Raw genomic sequence first — 20,170 nt, forward strand, 5'->3', positions numbered from 1 at the left:
AGTTACAGGTGGAGTCGGAGGAGCAGCCTGATTTGCCACAGTTGTTTGACGTGCCAGACGTGGTTTTTGTGTATGTATAGAGGAATGGCTAGGTTGAGAAGTTGTGGGTACAGTCGGCAAAATTCTACCTTGTTTAGACTGGTTTGATATCTGTGGTTGTGCAACATCCGTTTGAGTAATGCTGGCCTTGGAGTCATCTTTTATAATCTTTGACTTTAAACTTTGAAATCCTGATGAGAAAATATTTGTTGTTGTTTTTTCTGTGTTTGCATTTGAAGATGAATTCGCTTTGTTTAGTTCCACTTGAGATGGTTGGCTCACAAAGGATTGTCGATATGGCTGTTCTTTTCCAACTGCCTTTCTCCATTCTTCCTCTGATATATCATCCACATGCTTAACTGTTACTCCTGTTGAGGAACGGCGGCGTTGGCTAGGTTGATAACATTTGTAAAGTGCCTGGTGATTGGAATTGGCAGATGGTGTGGAGTGTAGAGACACAGCAACCTTTTGAGAAAAAAATGACTTAATTTCTTGGTTGTTCCAACGTGGCTCTCTATTATGACAGGAAAGGTCAATAATATCTTGGTCTTGATGAATGTAATTGGGCTCTCTAGGATTCATGCTTACTTTATTTAACCTGTAGGATGAAATATCTACACTTTGAGGTCCTTGAAAAGCAAAGGAATTTTCGAACATTTCAGAAAACTGTTCAAGATTTAAGTTCATGATCTGATTTCCTTTTCTGTAGGCAGCTGATAAATCTAAGGGGGCATTGAGGAGTTGAGGATCATTCTGCTCTTGACCAGGAAACCAAAGAAGCTCATCCTCATTGAAAAGAGGTATTTTAAAGCCACAAACTAACACCATCTCATTGTGTAGCCAAGCACTAGGCTGATTATCTATTTTAAGTGGATTTCCCCAAATCTCTTCTTCAGGACCACAAACGTATACGTTTTCACCTGCAGCATCTGTAAGTAAGGCATAAATGTATTCTTGATCTGTGTAAACAAAGTAGCCACAGTCGCCATCTTCTGCTGGCCACCACATGCCTTGTTCCAACAATGACAGCCACTGTTGATACCATTCAGTGTCTTCGAGATACTTTGAGTCATTAGTTTCAGAATAGATTTGTCGATTTAAATGCCTTTCATGGTTCATACCAAAATTAGTTGGGGCAGGATTGTCCATTGCACGTTGCCTGTTAGCTGAATAGGATAAACTGGGGGCATTCTCCTCATAGTAACCTTCATGATACAATACGCCATTAAGGCTGTAGGTGCTGCCATAATTACATTGACTAGATATTGCATTGCTTTGCTTATTAGTTAGATTTAGTGCACCGTCTTCATATTCTATGTTACCAAAGTCTTGATAACTGTTCCACAGTCTTTTCTTTTGAAACGCATCCATTTCATTACAACGGCTCAAGTTACTCTCCACAAAGTGTGGTTGCTGCCATTGTACTGCGTTGTAAATTTGTTGATCTGATGAACTGTAGTGCAAAGAATTATGTGGTGACGCTCCCACCCAACTTTGCCCACATTGTTGGTTTCCAATCTTTAACTGAGAATTTATCTCCTCTTTCTGGAACTGTTGCCAAAGTGTACTTTGATTTATCCATTGGTATTCATCATATGGACTTACTACAGATGGATACAACTGACCTCTAGAACTAGATGGTGTGCTTAGGTTACAATGTGGACGCATACTCATAGTTGTAAGTTCAGTCAGAAGCTTTTGAATATTACCTGTACTATAGGCCACTGAAGGAATTTGTTGAATAGTTTGAGAATAGCATAGATTACCTGTGCTGACTGAAGAATATGTTGCTTGACTTTGGAGAGATCTTGCAAATGTTACTGAAGTTCTAAGGTCTAAACTTTCAGCATCAATTGATACTGGTGCTCTAATGAAAGCGTGTCTACTCTGGCGTGGAGAGCCTGAAAAAGCTGCAGACTGGTTAGAGGTAGTATTTCCCATTCCAACAGGAGGAAATGAAGTGACCTGTGATTGAGTCCTTTGCTCAGTGACTGGACCTGATATTTCTGCTTTTCTTTGATTACTAATTTGCTCGGTTTCCTTTTTGTGGAAAAGTCCAGATAAAACCTCTTGCTGGCAAGGTCTTGAAGTGTCCTTGTTCATGAAACCATCCTGGGAAGTTGAATTGCTCTGATGAACGTTTTTGCTTCTTTGAATGTTGTGGTGTGAGTCTTTCTGGTTGGCTGTGTATATTTGAGAGGTAGACTCAATGTTCTCTGACTTTGTCATCTTGCTAAACAATCCAGAAAACACTCCGGATTGGTTTGTGGATTCTTGTTTCTTTGTCTGACGATGTTTGATTTCTTCGGACTCGTGGAACATTTTAGACTGTGGTTGATGATCTAATGTTTCTGTTGAAGTTTTGAGTAAACCAGACAGAAATCCACTACCTTCACGTGTGTGATCTTTAGTCGATTTGTTAAAATCATTTGTTTGTGTTTCAATGCTGTCTGCTGAAGCAAACCTAAAAAGGCCAGTAAGAAGACCACTTTGCTGGGACTGGGCTTGTTGGGGTGGAACTGTCTGCTGTGGGCTTACACCTGGCTTGCTCATCTCCTGTGGACTAATTTGAGGCCTTGGAGTTACGTAACTTAAAATTGAGTTTTGGTTCGGATTTACAATATTTTGACTAAAATGAGCAGGGGATTTTTCCTGAGCCATTTGCTTACTTGAATCACCCTCTTCACCAGCAAGTTTGAGAAAACTGGAGAAGAACCCTTGAGGCTGAGATTGCTCTGAAATCCGTGGGGGACCAGCAGTGACCTTACCCTGACTTGCTCCTTCGGCAGGCTGGATGTGTTGTGGTATGTTTTCTGCTGAAGATAACTTGAACAGTCCAGTAAGAAAACCCCCTGTTGTGGCCTGAGAAGCATTTGTGTTTTGTTGTGAATGTATTTGATGTGGTAATTGGGGTTGAGGGTGGCTTCCAGGAAGGTGGTTGTTTACTGAAGGCTGATGAGGTGAACTATTGGACAGATGGCCGGTTGAACCAAATTTGAGCAAACCAGACAGTAACCCCCCTTGGCTAGGCTGGTTGGAAATTGCACTTGGTTTGTTGTCATCTGAACTACCTTTTAGTAGGCCAGTCAAAAAGCCTTGGGATTCTGGGAGACTTTGTTTCTGTTGACTCTCAGTTGGCGTTGGATGAGATTGATGTGACTGGGAGCCCGGTGGCATTCTGGACTGATCAGGCTGTCTACTCTGTACATTTGGGTTTACATGTAGGGGATCAGGAGCTGTGTTGAACAAGCTGGAAAACCAACCCTTTTCTGTGTTTTGCTGTGGAGCAGAAGAAGACTGACTCACAGTGGCATGAGGTGAACCTTGATGTGATTGCATGGGCTTTTGTACATTTTTAGAGGCACTGACATCTTCATTTGAGGCAAACTTTAAAAAACCCGACAGTATGCCTCCGTCTGCTTTAGGTGGCTGTTGAGTAGCGACATTGTCAGAGGAAAGGAATGGCAATTTTAGTTTACTACCAAATGACGAATCCTCTGTTTTTTGTGGACCAGGATTTTGTGTGGAATTGTGAACAGGATAAACCACAACCGGAGGAGGTCCCTGTGGTGGAATAGGAGCTGAGGGTGATATCAGGGAACTTAACGATTTTGGAAAAGAACTGAATAAACCAATTTTTTCTTGCTGTGCTGGTTTTACTGACTCGTTTGACACATTTTCTTTGTAGATTGTTGGATCTTGTTTTCCATATGCATTTTCATCGGACACAAAATGTCTGTTGGTATGGATATTTGCGCCATCATGGTGTGACAGTTGTTTTTCCTTAAACATATACTTTTGATCACTTTGAAAGTCCTGCCCTGTTGGTTGCTTACTTTCGGAAGGCTGCAGTTTATCTGCTGAGAATAACTTTAATGGATTCAATTTATCCAAGACAGAATTTCCTGGTGTATTTTGAGGTTTTGATGAAGTTTCAAGTGATGGCTTATTGGCACTTGTCCTTAGAGGGGAGGTTGTATTATGAATATTCCCTTGTAATTTAGGATCCTGCGGATGAGGAGACAAGTTAGCTACGTTTTTTTCTGAGTCTACAGGGGATACTACAGCTATTGGAGCTGTAGTCTTAGATCTTGGAATTAAAGAGAACAGTTTTGTAAGACCTGAAGTTTGCACCTCTGCTGCTTGAGGCTGTGTCGTTTGTGAATCTGTTGCTGGCTGCTTGTTGCCCCCTACTTTGTCCGTGAGAGAACTAAATAATGAACTGACAGCGCTTTTGACTCCAGTTATGCCTTGTTCAGAATTTTGGAAACTTGTATCCCTTCTGGGTTCTTTTAAATTATGGGAGTCATCACCAAAGGAATCAGTCCGGTAGCTACCTAAAGATGACAGCCTGGATTTATTGGATTTAGGAAGTGACCCATAGCGGCTTATTTCTTCCTGCTTTTCAGCAAGGTATTCAGAAACCGTTTCAACAAGACACTGAAGTTCATCCATGGGGTCTACAAATTCCTCAAGAGGTTCTTCCACTGGAGACAGCATTGCTTCAGGAGCCCATTCACCGAGCTTAGACTTTTTGCATTTCCTTTCCCGAAAACCTTGAGAATTATCTAAAGTGGTGTCATAAGAATCTTTATATTGTCTCATATTCTCTGTGTACATGTCCTCAAAATATTCAACATCTTCATCTGAATCTAAATTGAGATCAGCATGCTTATCCAAATCAAAGTCAAATTGTGCCCTCCTCCTTGCATCTTCTTGTCGTTTGTACGTTACATAGTTCTCAAAGGTATTGTCCAGGTCATTTTTAGCCCACATTCTAGTTTTATAAAGAAGTCCTTCTTTAGAGGGTGTGAGGCAAGTTGACAAATGTTCCTCTTCTTCATGCATTTCAGCTAATTGCTGCCTGAATTGCTCACCCCTCCTCTCAAGGGCCAATGCAGGGTCCAGTGAAAATGGCCCTTCTTTGACTTTGTCCGTCTCTGTGTGAGAAAACCCCCCTGGATCCCTATTTCTTTTCCTCTTTCGTGGATCAATAGTGTCATAGCCTTCAGGGTAGTTGACATTGTGATTTCGTTGAATATTTTGATGGATTGACTTGTGTGAAGGCACTGAGTATGGGCCTCCCATTCGCAGGATGACACTGTCTTCCTCTTCGTCAATGAAGTCAGTGAGCTGTGGCTTTCCTTGCCTCTTGTATTTCTTTTCCCATTCATCAAAACCCATGCCAGAATCTACAGGTATGATTCTAACTCTTCCTTTATGATTCATTGAACTGAAATGATAATGTGATTGTGTAGAGAATGGAAAAGAAAAAGTAAAAAATGGGAAAGGAAAAAGGCAGAAATAAAGAAAATGCAAAGAAAAACAAGTTTAGTCTTGAGAAAAAGCAACAACATGCAAAGAAGTAGTAGTGACACAATAATGCAAGTATCATGCAAAGGCAGTAACATAATAACACAAAAAAAACATGCATACATGTATACAATGAATATATCTGTTTTCATATTCTCCAATTGTTGGTGGAAATAAAGGTCTTTTTGATGAGTAAAATGATATGAACAAATTAGTCCAACCTTAATTTAAAATAAACTACAAGCCATTTATAATCTCGTGTAGAAGACTGTGTGTACCTGTTTCCTCTGTGATCTCTGTAGTCTAAATCAAATTTATGAATGGAGTCCATGGGGTACTGGTGCATGGAGGAGTTGGGCTGTGCGGTCGTGTGGTAGCGAGGCGGCAAGCTGTTGCTGGTCTCACTGCGGTAGTCACTGTCACGGTCATCAACCGCACTGTCCTGGTCATCTAAAGCTGAAAAATGTAACATGTATAAATATAGGTAACATATGGTTTGCTAATGTGAACGCTTTTTTTAATCTGCAAAAACAATTTAGACAAAGTTTAACACAACAAATGTTAAACTGAAGTCATGCTTGGGCCCATGCATCTTCAAGTAAACCCTTGCATCAGGCAAACTATACTGTTAAATGTTTATATTTTCTAAACAATGAACATATATATGTACAAAATAGTTCTATCATCAATCAAGATTCTTGCAGGCAAGATAAAGAAAATGTCTTTGATTAACTTTAACACTACAATTAATTAGGAAAGCAGATCAACTATACAGTAGTGTCTTAATAATCTTATACTAAAACACAACAAAGCAGTAAATATTGTTTCCACCAAGACTAAAAGTTGCTTTTAATCGCGTATACCACAAGAACATTATTAAATGCATGTTATAATTTAATATTCAAAACAGCATTTTATGATGGATAAAACTGGATGTAAGGTTAAATACAAGGGAAGCACTTAAAAAAAACATACGGGGAAAAATGCAAGAAAGTTTGGAAAAATAGGGAAATAGGACATGCTGAAGGATAGGCCAAGGATAAATTTGAAAAAAAAAATGTGGCATCAGGTTTTTACATACTGAGCGGGTCGGCCCATCCGAAATAGTTGCCTGGTTGAAGTGCAGATGATAAAAGTGAAAAGTACAAAATTAATAATGATGTGTTGGATGTGTTGTAAGTATTTTAAATTACACAAGGATAAGGGGAACCCAAAACATATATCATAAAAAGCCATATATCTTATTTCCATCTCTGATAACTGTCCTAATCATTAAGCAATGAAACATCAAAGCTCCAAAATCCATAGATGAGAAAAGGACTCCATCTACAGGCAAATATTATTATTACGGTCAAACTCACAACATTGAGACGCGGCAAATGGGAGGGTGGGCTGCTGAATATCATCCTGAAGAGGGTACTGTAAAAAGAAGACATCACATCATTCTTGAAAAATTGGTGAAAAATATAAAATAAAATAGTCCCAAATAAACTTTACCTCATCATGAATTGTCATTGTATTGATCTGGTCAAGCTTTCCTGTCCAGTATTGAGCCTCATCGTCTGGAATATCTAAGACAGGGATGTTAAGACGTTTGTAATGTCTGAAATATGCAACTGACAAGGCTTTATCAGTTGCATATTTCAGACATTACAATCAGCTGTCTAGCACATCGCATTGTGGATTTGTTTGGTTAATACAGCTATTTAAACGGCAGAGATTAAAAACATAATCTTATATCCAGAGGTGGTGATAGTACCGTAGTTTATGGATTTAATCATTGAGGTCATTAGCCTAAAAGCCGATTTTCCATACCCCTTATCCCTGAACATAAATATTACTCAACATTAAATCACTGTTCTATGAGGTCAGGTGTACTCTCCAGACCAGGGCTTTGCTGCAGATGCACATAAAAGGGTGCATAGAGTAGACAAAAACCTGTGCTTCAAAGACACACCACCCCATGGCTTTAATGAACAGCTCTGGTGGCACAGACCATGTGGATGGAGCAGCCTCCTGCCACCATGAAAGGCCTGCTCACATGCTCCCTGTTCACAAACACACACATACAAACAAACGCGCGCGCACACACATCCCACGTTCACTTTGATCCCTTCACACTGTTGTAAAGGAGTAGAACTGTTCAACGATATTTTGTGCTAAAAACTCCCATATATTTTATATATATATATATATATATATATATATATATATATATATATATATATATATATATATATATATATAAATAATTCTGTGATATGATTTTATAATGTAAATGGTTGCATCCGATTTACAAGTACATGGCAAAGAACATAATTTTGAATTGATATAGCTATTCTGTGGGCTCCTGTTGAATACCGTACTGTTTTTTCTTTCATATGACACAAATATCTGTTTTCCTAGAACTAGGTAAAGGTACAGCTGTATGCATTTAAGAACATCCCCAATGGATCTTAAATGTATTAGCTAAGCTCTTATATCCGGTGGTGATCATATTTAAGGCCCTTAAGTTGATTACAAAGCAACTCCCACGTGGTAGAAACAAAAAAGTGCATTAGAGGATGTATATCTGCAACATATATCAAAGACAAAGGCTTTTTCAGCTACTTAATGTACATTATTATAGTGTTTTTAAAGTAAATTTGGGACATAATTTTAAACCTGAATTTCCTAAGGTTCTTTAGAGAAACATATGGCCCTGACGTGAAGATGCTCCCTCTATTATTTATAAATACAATTGAAGGAGCCTGAGAGTGAAACTGTTCTCCTTAACAGGGGCCTCGCTAGGTACATTCAGTGATCCCTGCCATCCCTAACATGATAAATCGAAATGGCCCGCCATCCGTTTTGACATGGGGGGGCAGCCAATCAGAGAGTAAGCTCTAGTGACGTGCTACGCACTACCCAGAAAAAGGCCCAAAACAAACCCTGCAACAATAATTGAAAAAAAATAAATAAATAAATCTCAAGACAAAAAAAGATATTCACTAAACTCTGCTCACCCCTAAAGTATCTGACTATGATCTTCTATGAGCTTGACTATGAGGTTGCCTGTGTCAAATGGATGAAAAGGCCAAGAATAGTTGTACTGCCTTCACCCATTAGCTAAAACTGTACCAATTTTCATTACATACCAAAATTGTGAATATAATTGTGTATTATGATACAGTGCTCACTGGTAATATATTCAAATTACAATGTCTTTATGTTTATTTATCATTTCCATGATTCCATTAAAGGAATAATGGAGGATTTTTTGCCGATTTGAGAAGTACGCATGTGCACTCCACGCACAAAAAAGCCTCGTTGCTACACGTGCGTTTGTTTATTAGCGCAACGGATAGCATCGCATCCCTCGTCTCCGTAGATTTCCGTCTATTCTGAGCCAGCTCGAACTGTCTTTCTCTGTCTTAATTTTGTTTTGGAACTATTTTATAATAGATCAATGCGCTTAGACACAGGCAAATGTGCTGCTATGCTGGGGACGAGCCGACGAGGCTGCAGGTGAGCAGTAGGTGCGTTCTATGATTGATACGTGGCAGGAATAATCGGCAGTCCACGCCAAGAGGAAATGAGACTCAGATTTGGCGCCAAAAAATTGTCTATTAAGCCTTTAAGTTTTGGGCAGCCAATATTCAAATTTCTTGATGTTGAATAGGCCTATACAGCATGTAATAGTATGTTTAGGCTTATACACCATGTAATAGTATGTTTAGGCCTATACACCATGTAATAGTGTTTAGGCTTATACACCATGTAGTAGTATGTTTAGGCTTATACACCATGTAATAGTGTTTAGGCTTATACACCATGTAGTAGTATGTTTAGGCTTATACACCATGTAATAGTGTTTAGGCCTATACACCATGTAATAGTATGTTTAGGCTTATATACCATGTAATAGTATGTTTAGGCCTATACAACATGTAATAGTATGTTTAGGCTTATATACCATGTAATAGTATGTTTAGGCTTATATACCATGTAATAGTATGTTTAGGCCTATACACCATGTAATAGTATGTTTAGGCTTATATACCATGTAATAGTATGTTTAGGCCTATACAACATGTAATAGTATGTTTAGGCTTATATACCATGTAATAGTATGTTTAGGCCTATACACCATGTAATAGTGTTTAGGCCTATATACCATGTAATAGTATGTTTAGGCCTATACACCATGTAATAGTGTTTAGGCCTATACACCATGTAATAGTGTTTAGGCCTATACACCATGTAATAGTGTTTAGGCCTATACACCATGTAATAGTGTTTAGGCCTATACACCATGTAATAGTGTTTAGGCTTATACACCATGCAATAGTGTTTAGGCCTATACACCATGTAATAGTGTTTAGGCCTATACACCATGTAATAGTGTTTAGGCCTATACACCATGTAATAGTGTTTAGGCCTATACACCATGTAATAGTGTTTAGGCCTATACACCATGTAATAGTGTTTAGGCCTATACACCATGTAATAGTGTTTAGGCTTATACACCATGCAATAGTGTTTAGGCCTATACACCATGTAATAGTGTTTAGGCCTATACACCATGTAATAGTGTTTAGGCCTATACACCATGTAATAGTGTTTAGGCCTATACACCATGTAATAGTGTTTAGGCCTATACACCATGTAATAGTATGTTTAGGCCTATACACCATGTAATAGTGTTTAGGCCTATACACCATGTAATAGTGTTTAGGTTTATACACCATGTAATAGTGTTTAGGCCTATACACCATGTAATAGTGTTTAGGCTTATACACCATGTAATAGTGTTTAGGCCTATACACCATGTAATAGTGTTTAGGCTTATACACCATGTAATAGTGTTTAGGCCTATACACCATGTAATAGTGTTTAGGCTTATACACCATGTAATAGTGTTTAGGCCTATACACCATGTAATAGTGTTTAGGCTTATACACCATGTAATAGTGTTTAGGCCTATACACCATGTAATAGTGTTTAGGCCTATACACCATGTAATAGTGTTTAGGCCTATACACCATGTAATAGTATGTTTAGGCCTATACACCATGTAATAGTGTTTAGGCCTATACACCATGTAATAGTGTTTAGGCTTATACACCATGTAATAGTGTTTAGGCCTATACACCATGTAATAGTGTTTAGGCTTATACACCATGTAATAGTGTTTAGGCCTATACACCATGTAATAGTGTTTAGGCTTATACACCATGTAATAGTATGTTTAGGCTTATATACCATGTAATAGTGTGTTTAGGGTACATGTAGCTTTGGAAATTATGAAGGTACGTTAAACCATCCTTGGAGGAAAATGCAACACCAAATGAGGCATATTTACCATCCCTTAAAAAAATTCTGGGGAGAGCACTGCTTAATTATACTCACTAGGTGATGAACCGATGTACATTTTGTTATAGAATATGACAATTTATAATAATATAATAATGCAAACTTAAAGGGTGTTTTTTGGTTCAATCGTTTTGTCATTCTTAACATAATCAATAGGACAAAAGCAAAAGGTGATTGTGTGTGATGAGCCTCTTGGTTACTTACCAAAAGGCAGTTCAAAGCGGGTATCCAAAAGAACTCTATGGGGAGTTGGGTTCTTAGTTCCATAGATTTCATCCGCCTTCATTAGAACTTCTGAGTCAAGGTAGATCCAGTCTCCTGAACCCTCCTTCAACAAGTCAATTATAACATTTATTTAGGTTGCTGTAATTGAAGTAAATAAAAAGTTGTGTCTAGTTTGTAATTATAGAGGTGTAGACTTGCAAGTCGTGACTTGAGGACAATTTTAATTACTCTAATGAGGTTTGTCTTGATAAACGGGCTAAGACGTGGGACTCGACTTATACTTGAATGCCAGTGGCTCAGGACTTGGACTTGGATCCTTCTGTCTTAAGATGATTTGATGCTTCACCTCAAAAAATACTGTAGATGTGCTTTACAAGTTTCCTTGGGCTTCGCTTGTGGTGCAGTGGTTAAGAGCGTTGCACATGTAGGATCGAGTTCAGCCCTCAACAAAAAGGAAAGAAACTGCAGAGGTTTCAACGGAGTAAACAAGCGACGCACTAAACTTAAAAATTAAGTTTTATTTTTTGTTGTGAACGTTATGAGAATATTAGAGAGACACCTTTTGCAATTGAGACACGGTGGTTGGACAGTTCAAAGTTAGCAGTTTTTTTATGCGATGCCCCCGTATGGTCCGATTCCAGACCTTTCTGCATTTGAACAGAATGTAGAAGGGACTGGCTGGTCAGGCCATCTAAACCCCTCTCTACCCCTTATCACGCTTTGACTGTCTGGTCAAATAAAGCCTTCGGGTCAAAACAAATCTTTGAGGGAAAAAAAAAAAAAAAAAAACTTTTCTCCTTACAGTTGATAGTTAACCATTATTATTAGTATTATCTTGTTACGCTAGATTTTTTTATTTTATTTTAACCTCCATTCCTTATTAGGAAATGAGATGTTTTGTCTATAGGAGTTTTTGTTTATAAGAGTTTTGTTTATAAGAGTTCCTATGAGTTATCTGTCCTTTTCCTCTGTATCTACCTGCGTTGTAACAATGAAATTTCCCCATGTGTGGACAATAAAGGAATATCTTATCTTATCTTATATGTACTTTCAGTGTTTAATTTTATAGATAGAAACTGGAACATGCCCCTTTCCGTGACCAAATACAGAAGTGATGTAAGAAGAACAATTCACAAAAATTCAGAATTCTCAAATTTGGTGTAATGACTTGAAGAATTTGAAACTCAAAGGCAGACTACAAAAAACATGTTACAATAAATTTAGATATGGCAATTTAAAGTGACTTTAATAATCAAAGCATGGTCAACACACTGTCAACCATCTGTGAATAAATCTAAACATTCTAAAGAAAAGGCATTATAGTAGGTTCGTGATCGCACCTCTTCTGCGTGTCGAACACTCTTCAGGGGGATCCAGGCAGTGCCCACCATCGTGTCCCAGATGAGGCCTTTGTTCCACACTTCCACAATGAGCCCGAGGTCCAAGCGGTTGATCTCGCTGTACACAAGAGCATAGCACAAAGTAAAAGGTACACGCAATGTCAATTAGATTTCTTGATAAACGGAGGAAATGTCAATACACAGTCGACTAAATCAACAACGATATGGATTGTTATCGGGAAAAGAAAACACACAAAGTCAAATCATGTCGGGTACGAATTGATAATACTTTTATATAAGCAGTCATAACTCACTCCCCCTTGTTTAGTCATTCATTGTGGTATTCAAAAAGCGTAAAAACAGTGGGACGATAGCATTGAAATGGCCTTTTGAGCTGCGTGACGGGAGCATTTGCATGTTCTCATCTGTGCCGACCACGACTGGCGCTAACAAAAGGAAGGATGAGAGGAAAGATAATCAAAGAGGATAGCTAATTGACACAAGTGCAGGGAGGTGGGGGGAGTCCAGGTGCACGCATAAAAGCTTTCCAAAATGCATGCATAAGAGGGTGTTAATAAATACACAAAATTAAATGTGAGAGGGTCTAAATTCTAGTATTTGTTTGAAGACATGAATGTGTTGATTAAACAGTATTGTCCCCTTTTCAAAAATAACAAAAATGAATCTATTTTCTTCAACATATTGTCCGTGATAGTGTCTTAGTCGTTACAGAATTCATCCAACAACCCATCGATGAATGGTTAGATTCCAGCTCCAACTAGAGCAGTACTATTGGCGTGTTCTTGGGCAAGATACTTCACTCACCTCAAAAATTACACAAATATACTAAACTATATGAGTGATAAGTTATAATAAATTAGTCCGAGAGTTTATAGATTTGCTGTGGAAAGCGGAGAGTGCACGTTGAATCAGAACGCACACACACACACACAACAGTTCCAAACAGTTCCACAAAACTAAAGCTACTGTCTTTTGTATGCTCTTTTAATTTAATAACGACCCCTGTAGTTTGTGGGTGGAGACAAAAAGTTGCACAAATAGGGATTTCTGAGGCATGTTCATAAATTTATACTTAATTTAATCAGCATATCTCTTAAGTCTTTACTTCAAATGGGGTTTAAATTGTTAAAATTGTGAATGTGTGGCATCATGTGTATCAGGGGGGTTTTCCCAGGGAGAAAAAAAAACTGTACAGGAAGATCACTAATATAAGCTTACATAATATCAGGTTTACTTTCAGCCCATGAACACTTATTTTATCTTGTATTTACTGCTGAGATGGAGAAACTGTTCCCATAAGCGTGCTGTGGTAATGCAAGTCTGTATTCGCATTGCAAACAAATTGCACTGACTTTTCCCTCTGGGATTGATGAAAGTATCTCTGCAAATATTAGCTAATTGTTTGTGTTTTGGTGACATTTGAGACATGAGGTACTAAACATATCCACATTAACCTGCCTGTGTTTACAATAAGATGAATCAATGAACGTAAGTGTATTTTCTGATAGAGCAGATTGTTGGATGTGAGAGCCACAGAGTGAGGAAAGAAAAGGCTGTTTAGACACAAGCTGGAGAGGAGCTGATGATGGTCTCAAGTCAGATGAGCCAAGATTGAAGCCAAAACTTGCAAAACAGAAAAATGTTTGACTTATACAGAGTTAAACTTCCTAATCGGATATTTGGGGTGTTTTTTTTGGGTCCAAAAGGAGGACGTCTGGTCACCTTATTAAAAGGTGCACAGCATAACTTTTCTGATGGAGGGAATGAACCCAGCTTGTCGCCATTGAGATTTTATTGTTCTGTCTGGAATATTTGACAGTATGGCATTAAACTTATCATGCATTAAACCAATTACAGGCGTTTTTGTTGTTCAAAAATACCTGGAAGATCACATTCTTACAGTGAACATCACTGCCTCTGCACAGATATGACCTGTAAATAAGTGCCATAGTGAGTTACATTTGAGGCAGAGAAATAATAGCTTCATGGAGACAAGTAGGAGACGAACCCTTACGAGGCGCTCTTTAAAATACAGTGATCCCTCGTTTATCGCGGGGGTTACGTTCCAAGAAGAACCCGCGGGAGTCGAAATCCGCGAAGTAGAAACCTTTTTTTTTTTTTACAGTTATTATACAATGAAATACTCCATAAAACATTGAAAGCAAGGAACAAAACCTTTTTACAGGCCAAAGCATTGGTTTAACAAATAAAAGTACTGTATTAACGTTTGTACTGTACTCTCACCGGCCTCTCCCGGAGCTCACACGCGCGCTCTCACCGGCCTCGCAAACTTCAATTTGGCAAGCGGTTTTACATATGTGTACATATTAAATCCATAACGTTATTGACACACAGGTAGAGAAGACGCGGAGAGACTGTTTAGCCAATCAGAATGCAGAACACAATGCATGATGAAAATCCGTGAAGCAGCGAGTCCGCGAAAAGTGAACAGCGATATAGCGAGGGATCACTGTAAAACTAGTTCAGGCTACCCCAAATGAATTGTATGTTTGCTGTAGCCCGACCCAACATTTTTTCAAGTGGGTCGGTCGGTAAATTCTTATTTTTTACTTTGAATGCAAAAAAAATAATCCAAATCGTCGAAATTTTTTGACTCAGAGTGACCGCCAGGGGTCAGGCTTCAACAGTTAATGATGGAAAACGTCTCGATCAACCCGATTTTAAGATATTTCAAATCGACCTTTTGTACGTGGTTACCCTTTATTTTTGTAGCAAATGCGAGCGGGGGGAACATGCGGGGGACATGGGCGCCGCCATGTTTGTTGTGATGACGCTGCTGGGCGTGTTTCCCTCCCAGAATGCAAAGCGCAGGTCAAATTTAGCCAGACCATGATGCAGAACGGCATGAGCGGTGGCCAGGCCAGTGGCGCTGACAGTCAAACCAACATGTAAAAGGCATTATGGATTCCCGTCTGCATGGTTTGGTTCATACAGAAGCATATGGAGAACCGAAAATGTAAGCGCAGGGTTCAGAATAAGCGGTATCGCATCGCAAAATGCGACGCAATTTCTCTCAAATGCGATGCATTCGTCAGAAAAAAGTGTGTTTGTATCGCAGCTTTTGCGATACAAAAATGTGTGTTCAATTGTATAACCAAAGCGCCTAAAAGTATTGATCACTCGTCAATCGACGAGCATGTAATAGTAAGTCAATAACATCAATATAGGACACTGTGTGGACATGACGAGTCCCGCTGCTGTCTCAGAGCGCGAGTCTGAAAGTGGGAGGAGCCACGTGCAGTAAAGATAGTGCCGGAGATAGTGTCACAGATTCGGACTTCCGAGGTCAATAACTCCTAAACGCAAAAGTCTTTGCAGGTCATTCACAGCCAAAATATTCATATTTACACTGCCAAGTGACACAACCTTGTTTTTAACAATCAGATGCGTATTTTGGGCGCAGCGAATTACACTGATCCGAATGTGCAGCCGGAGCCGAGTGCTTAGGGACCGTCATCAAATAGCAAAACGAAAAATGGAATGGAACATCAAATAGAGCGGTACAATTTCAATAACACATAAAATACACCATGATGGACACCACAGCAACCTTTATTTTTTTCCATCAGAAGCTTAATGCATATTTTTTGTGAGTGTAAAGACAATTAATATGGAAATGAGACTCCTGCAAATAGTCATCTGATTGATGATGCTATGGAAGAAAGTTGTAAGGCCATCTGACTGTGTTAATTAATTTCTTCAACAACTAATTTTTTTAAGTTTTTAAGTTTTCTGTTATATTAAAAAAAAAGTTTAAAGTGTTTAAAAGTTAATTTGTTATGAGTTTTTTTTAAATAGAATGTTTACAAATACATTTTAAATAAATAATCGTGTTATATCAATGGAAAATATTGATTGTTAGTCACTTTCATGTTTTGCTATGCAATCATCAAATTGCTATACAAATTTGAAAAAATTAACGGATTGTTTAGCAGCACCGCTATACAAGTGAAAATCCTTAATCTGAGCCCTGAAGCGCAATGCGTTATTTGTCCCTTGGGATGAAAAATAAGCGCTATAAAATAATTCTACATTACGCTTTTGGAAAGTACGGTCGGTGAGTCGGCAAAATATTAGTAAAATAAAATAATTTGGCGTCATTTTGACAAAATGCTGATATTTGTGTTTCAGTCGGCTAGTTTTATACCGGGTTGGTAGAGTTACGGCAAACAGACATATTATTTTGCACAGCCTCATTGTAAACAGCTTGCAGCGATCTAAACTTACTCCCCACTTTCCTAGCATCAAAATTATTCACAGTACTGCGCTTGCACTCATTTTTCACAGCTTTCACCACAGTGCAGTTTTTCAGACACTTTAATGCACTGACAAAATTCCCTGCATGCAAACATTGGGCACAGCGCCTTTAAATGAATTCAGACAGGCAGCATTCCTCGTGTTTCTACAACCTTTTCTGTAACAGGTGGCGTGGAGCAGTAGCCGGAAATGCTGATGAATGACGGTGAATGAACTTTGCGGACGTATCATTAATGGACAGTCAAAGGATGGATGTGCGGAAAAACAAACAGTGTTGCAACCAGAGTTCACAAAAGACAAACAATGACACACGTCCAATAACAGTGTGGCTCTCCCGTTGTCATAGCTACCTTTCACTGGGAAGAGTGAAACGAGGAAATTAAACCAATGGATTACAAGCAGGAACTGAACCACAGCCTGACCACACATTTACAAACCAGAAATACAGTTTAAATATTCAAAGAGGAACTTCTGAAATGGTGAATCGGAGTAAAAAATAAGGGAATTTAACAGCCTTAATATAACACACTGAAAATGCTCCAATGTCTTCTTCACCCATGATTTTTAATGACTATATATCAATGGCATTGTATTACCGGTAAAAAGAATCATGGGTAAGGACTAAAAAAATAATTTAAAAAGCCTTTAGATTGTAAGGCTGTAGTCGACCAAAGACATTTTTGGTCAACTAAAGACTTTTTAAAGCCCTTTGCATCGATTAGTTGATTAAAATGAGGGATGGAGACACACAAAACATGAAACAAATGGTGCAAGTTCAATGGATAACAACTTTGTTCACAGTAAAGTACCAAAAAACTGCACAAAAAGCAAAATAAGTTGATCAGTAACTCACTTCGTGCCTTCTGCTTTCTGCGGATTTCATGTATAATCCGAATAATGTAATCCCTAATAAAAAATGTTGATCGACTAAGACGCATCGAAACGACCAAACTCTTGGTTTGGCCCTAGTAGATTCTAGTAATGGGAAATTATTGTCTAGTTAATCTAACAAGGCAATTCTCAAAAACCAAGACAAGACACAGGATTTGGGTCCATGAGAACAAGACAAGTTGAGGTTTTGAAATTTTTTAATAAATAAATTGTGCTTTTCAGCTCGCAATTGTTTTATTTCACATTCATATCAGTCACTGCAGCTGTTTTTTAAATCTACAGTGTTGAAATGAGTCTATATGTCCGTGTGTCTTGTGGAACGTAGACGCGATGTAGATTGCAGGTGTAGATGTGACTGTAAAAGCAAGTGCTTAATGTAGATTTAGAGCTGCATATTTATTTATACTTTTATTGTTACTATTTATGTGTATTTACTGTAATCTTATTGTGATTTTATACTGACTTTGAGGGGTCCTGCCAAACAGTGTCTCGTTTAATGACAATAAAGCTGAATCTTGAGTGAATATTGAGCTTTTTTAAAATATGTTTTATAGAAATCATGAGTGTACTCACAACATAAAATCCTGCTCCCAACACGGCTGGTCTCCCCGCACCGTGATGGTCGTGCTTTTGACATTCTGCACCTTCAGCGTCACGTAGGCGTTGAACTTGTCTGAAAAACAAACAAAAATAGGGAGAAACTATCAGAGAGGTAGTGTAAAGTAAAATGTAAAGTGTGTATGCAATATTTCCACTTGTTCAACACAACTCTACATCAGCAGTGACGAAGTGAAAGTGAAAACAGCTTAGTTTCCCTCCCCCTCGGCAAGCCAAGACCGACCGAGCCAAGCCGGTAAACGGAGTCTGTTAATCCTCTATGTGAGCCAAACCCCGGCTACACATAAATGTACACAATCCTACAACTCCTCATCTGTCCCCAGCAGACATGTTCTCTGAAGCCAAAGCGCTGGTCAGTGATGTAACCAGGCTGGCTCCCTTTTGACCGGTCACTACAGAAGAAAAGGTCTGTGTCATGTCTCGTCATATCAGAGGAATCGTTATTTGTCGTTTAAGTTCAGAGGTGTGCAATGAATATGGCTTGTGGAAAACACAGTGGGAAAGGAGCGTCTGAGGTACAAGGAGAGAAGATGTAATCAACGTTTCCCATTAATATTATTCTTGTCCATCATAATCTAATTTACTCCCCCATAGTCTAAAAAACACCCCATCAAGAAACTGATACATTTAGCATGTTTTACTATAATAAACATGCATAAGTAACCGTATTGTTAAAATTAACGGTTAAAAGAAATGTTCTTTATTTTTTTTTTCTTTTGTTCCCTCTTTCTCTCTCTCTCTCTTTTATTAGTGGAATATTTTGCATTATCTTTTTTGTAGACGGTAGAGCTTTGAATAATTTGCATATGTATGGGAGTCATGAGTCACTACATAGGATGACTCACTTTTTTCAGACCCAACAAACCCAACAATTGATTTCAGGACAAAAAACTTTGGATCTTCTGAAGAATAATATATAAAACATGATTTAGCTTAAGTCATTTTCTGACAACAAGGGATATTTGTAAATTAATATAATTGCAATTATTCCCAAAAGACAAGGCGAAACATGAGATAAGGTTTGGAAATTTTTAAATATATAAATAAATTGTGCTGTTTGGCTCACAATTGTTTAATTTCACATTCATATCCGTCACTGCAGCTCTGCTTTTTGAATCTACAGTGTTGAAATGTGTCTATATGTGCGTGTGTCTTGTGGAATGTAGACGTGATGTAGATTGCAGGTGTAGATGTGACTGAATCTGCAGCTCTAAGTCTAAATTAGGCACTCACTTTTACATTTGCACTTTTATTGAAAATATTTTTTATTGTAATTGTAATTTCATACTGACATTGAGGGGTTCTGTGAAATGGTGTCTTGTTAATTACAATAAATCTGAATCTCGGATGAATCATGAGCTTCTCCTGAGGTGTAACGCACAACAATCCAAATGTAAATGTGGGAGGGGGGGGATTTTTAAGTGTTTTTTTGTTTTTGCACTGCCACCTGATGCATTCTATTGATTCACACTGATGTCAACATTTATTAGTGTCGTGTCAATGCACCCTATAGCTGTCACATTTGGTTGTTGTTCAAATTAGCCGTTAGCCTTTTCCTGTACTATGCGTTTAGTGCTTTGACACCTGTGATCCATGGTCCAGAACAGCTGGCGGTTTGGGAAGGGGGGGCGAGAGAAAACGTGATACAACCACCACTTTTCAGTTCCACGGTGGAGTAACGCAAGTCTCGGCACGTGCCTCACCATGAGCTGTGTTTTGAGCCGGTGCCTATCAGCGTGACCCAGCCATGGACGGGTTAACATGGCAGAAATATGGGGCTTTGAAATATTAACGCTGCATAAGGTAGTAGCTAGTCTTTGAGTTTGCAGAAGATAATGTCGATGTTGTTTACAGTAAAATTACAAAAAAGGTCTCTCAGAATACTTATGTTTTATATGTGATGATCTACATCTTATTGTGCATCGACAAAGGAAAGAAGCGTGTTTATTTCTACATCAGATTGAAAAAAGAACAAACTAAATGGATGTGACTGCCATCTTTGTAGATAAAGAAAGAATGAGATCATTTCTATATACATTTATTCGTAAAATATTGAAACAAGAATAATAATTATTTCAATACATTTGTGG

General features: G+C 38.4%; 2 protein-coding genes across 4 annotated transcripts in view; one reads left to right on the plus strand and one right to left on the minus strand.

Annotated features, from left to right (window-relative positions):
- Positions 1–20,170, plus strand: part of phf24 (PHD finger protein 24) — a 289,741-nt gene that overhangs the window by 53,246 nt on the left and 216,325 nt on the right. The window lies entirely within an intron of this gene.
- The window catches only part of LOC140367260 (protein unc-13 homolog B-like), a 71,869-nt gene that overhangs the window by 35,605 nt on the left and 16,094 nt on the right, over positions 1–20,170 (minus strand). For all 3 annotated transcript variants that reach the window (XM_072453634.1, XM_072453633.1, XM_072453632.1), the window contains exons 3-8: positions 18,036–18,135; positions 12,273–12,390; positions 10,912–11,035; positions 6,850–6,923; positions 6,714–6,771; positions 5,631–5,808 (exon numbers count right to left, since the gene is read on the minus strand). In XM_072453634.1, coding sequence (XP_072309735.1) covers positions 5,631–5,808; positions 6,714–6,771; positions 6,850–6,923; positions 10,912–11,035; positions 12,273–12,390; positions 18,036–18,135 — 652 coding nt within the window. The remainder of the gene's footprint in view (positions 1–5,630; positions 5,809–6,713; positions 6,772–6,849; positions 6,924–10,911; positions 11,036–12,272; positions 12,391–18,035; positions 18,136–20,170) is intronic.

This window comes from Eucyclogobius newberryi, unplaced genomic scaffold (assembly GCF_026437365.1).
Source record: "Eucyclogobius newberryi isolate DKJ021-1_F unplaced genomic scaffold, fEucNew1.0.hap1 SCAF_2, whole genome shotgun sequence".
NCBI lineage: Eukaryota > Metazoa > Chordata > Actinopteri > Gobiiformes > Gobiidae > Eucyclogobius > Eucyclogobius newberryi.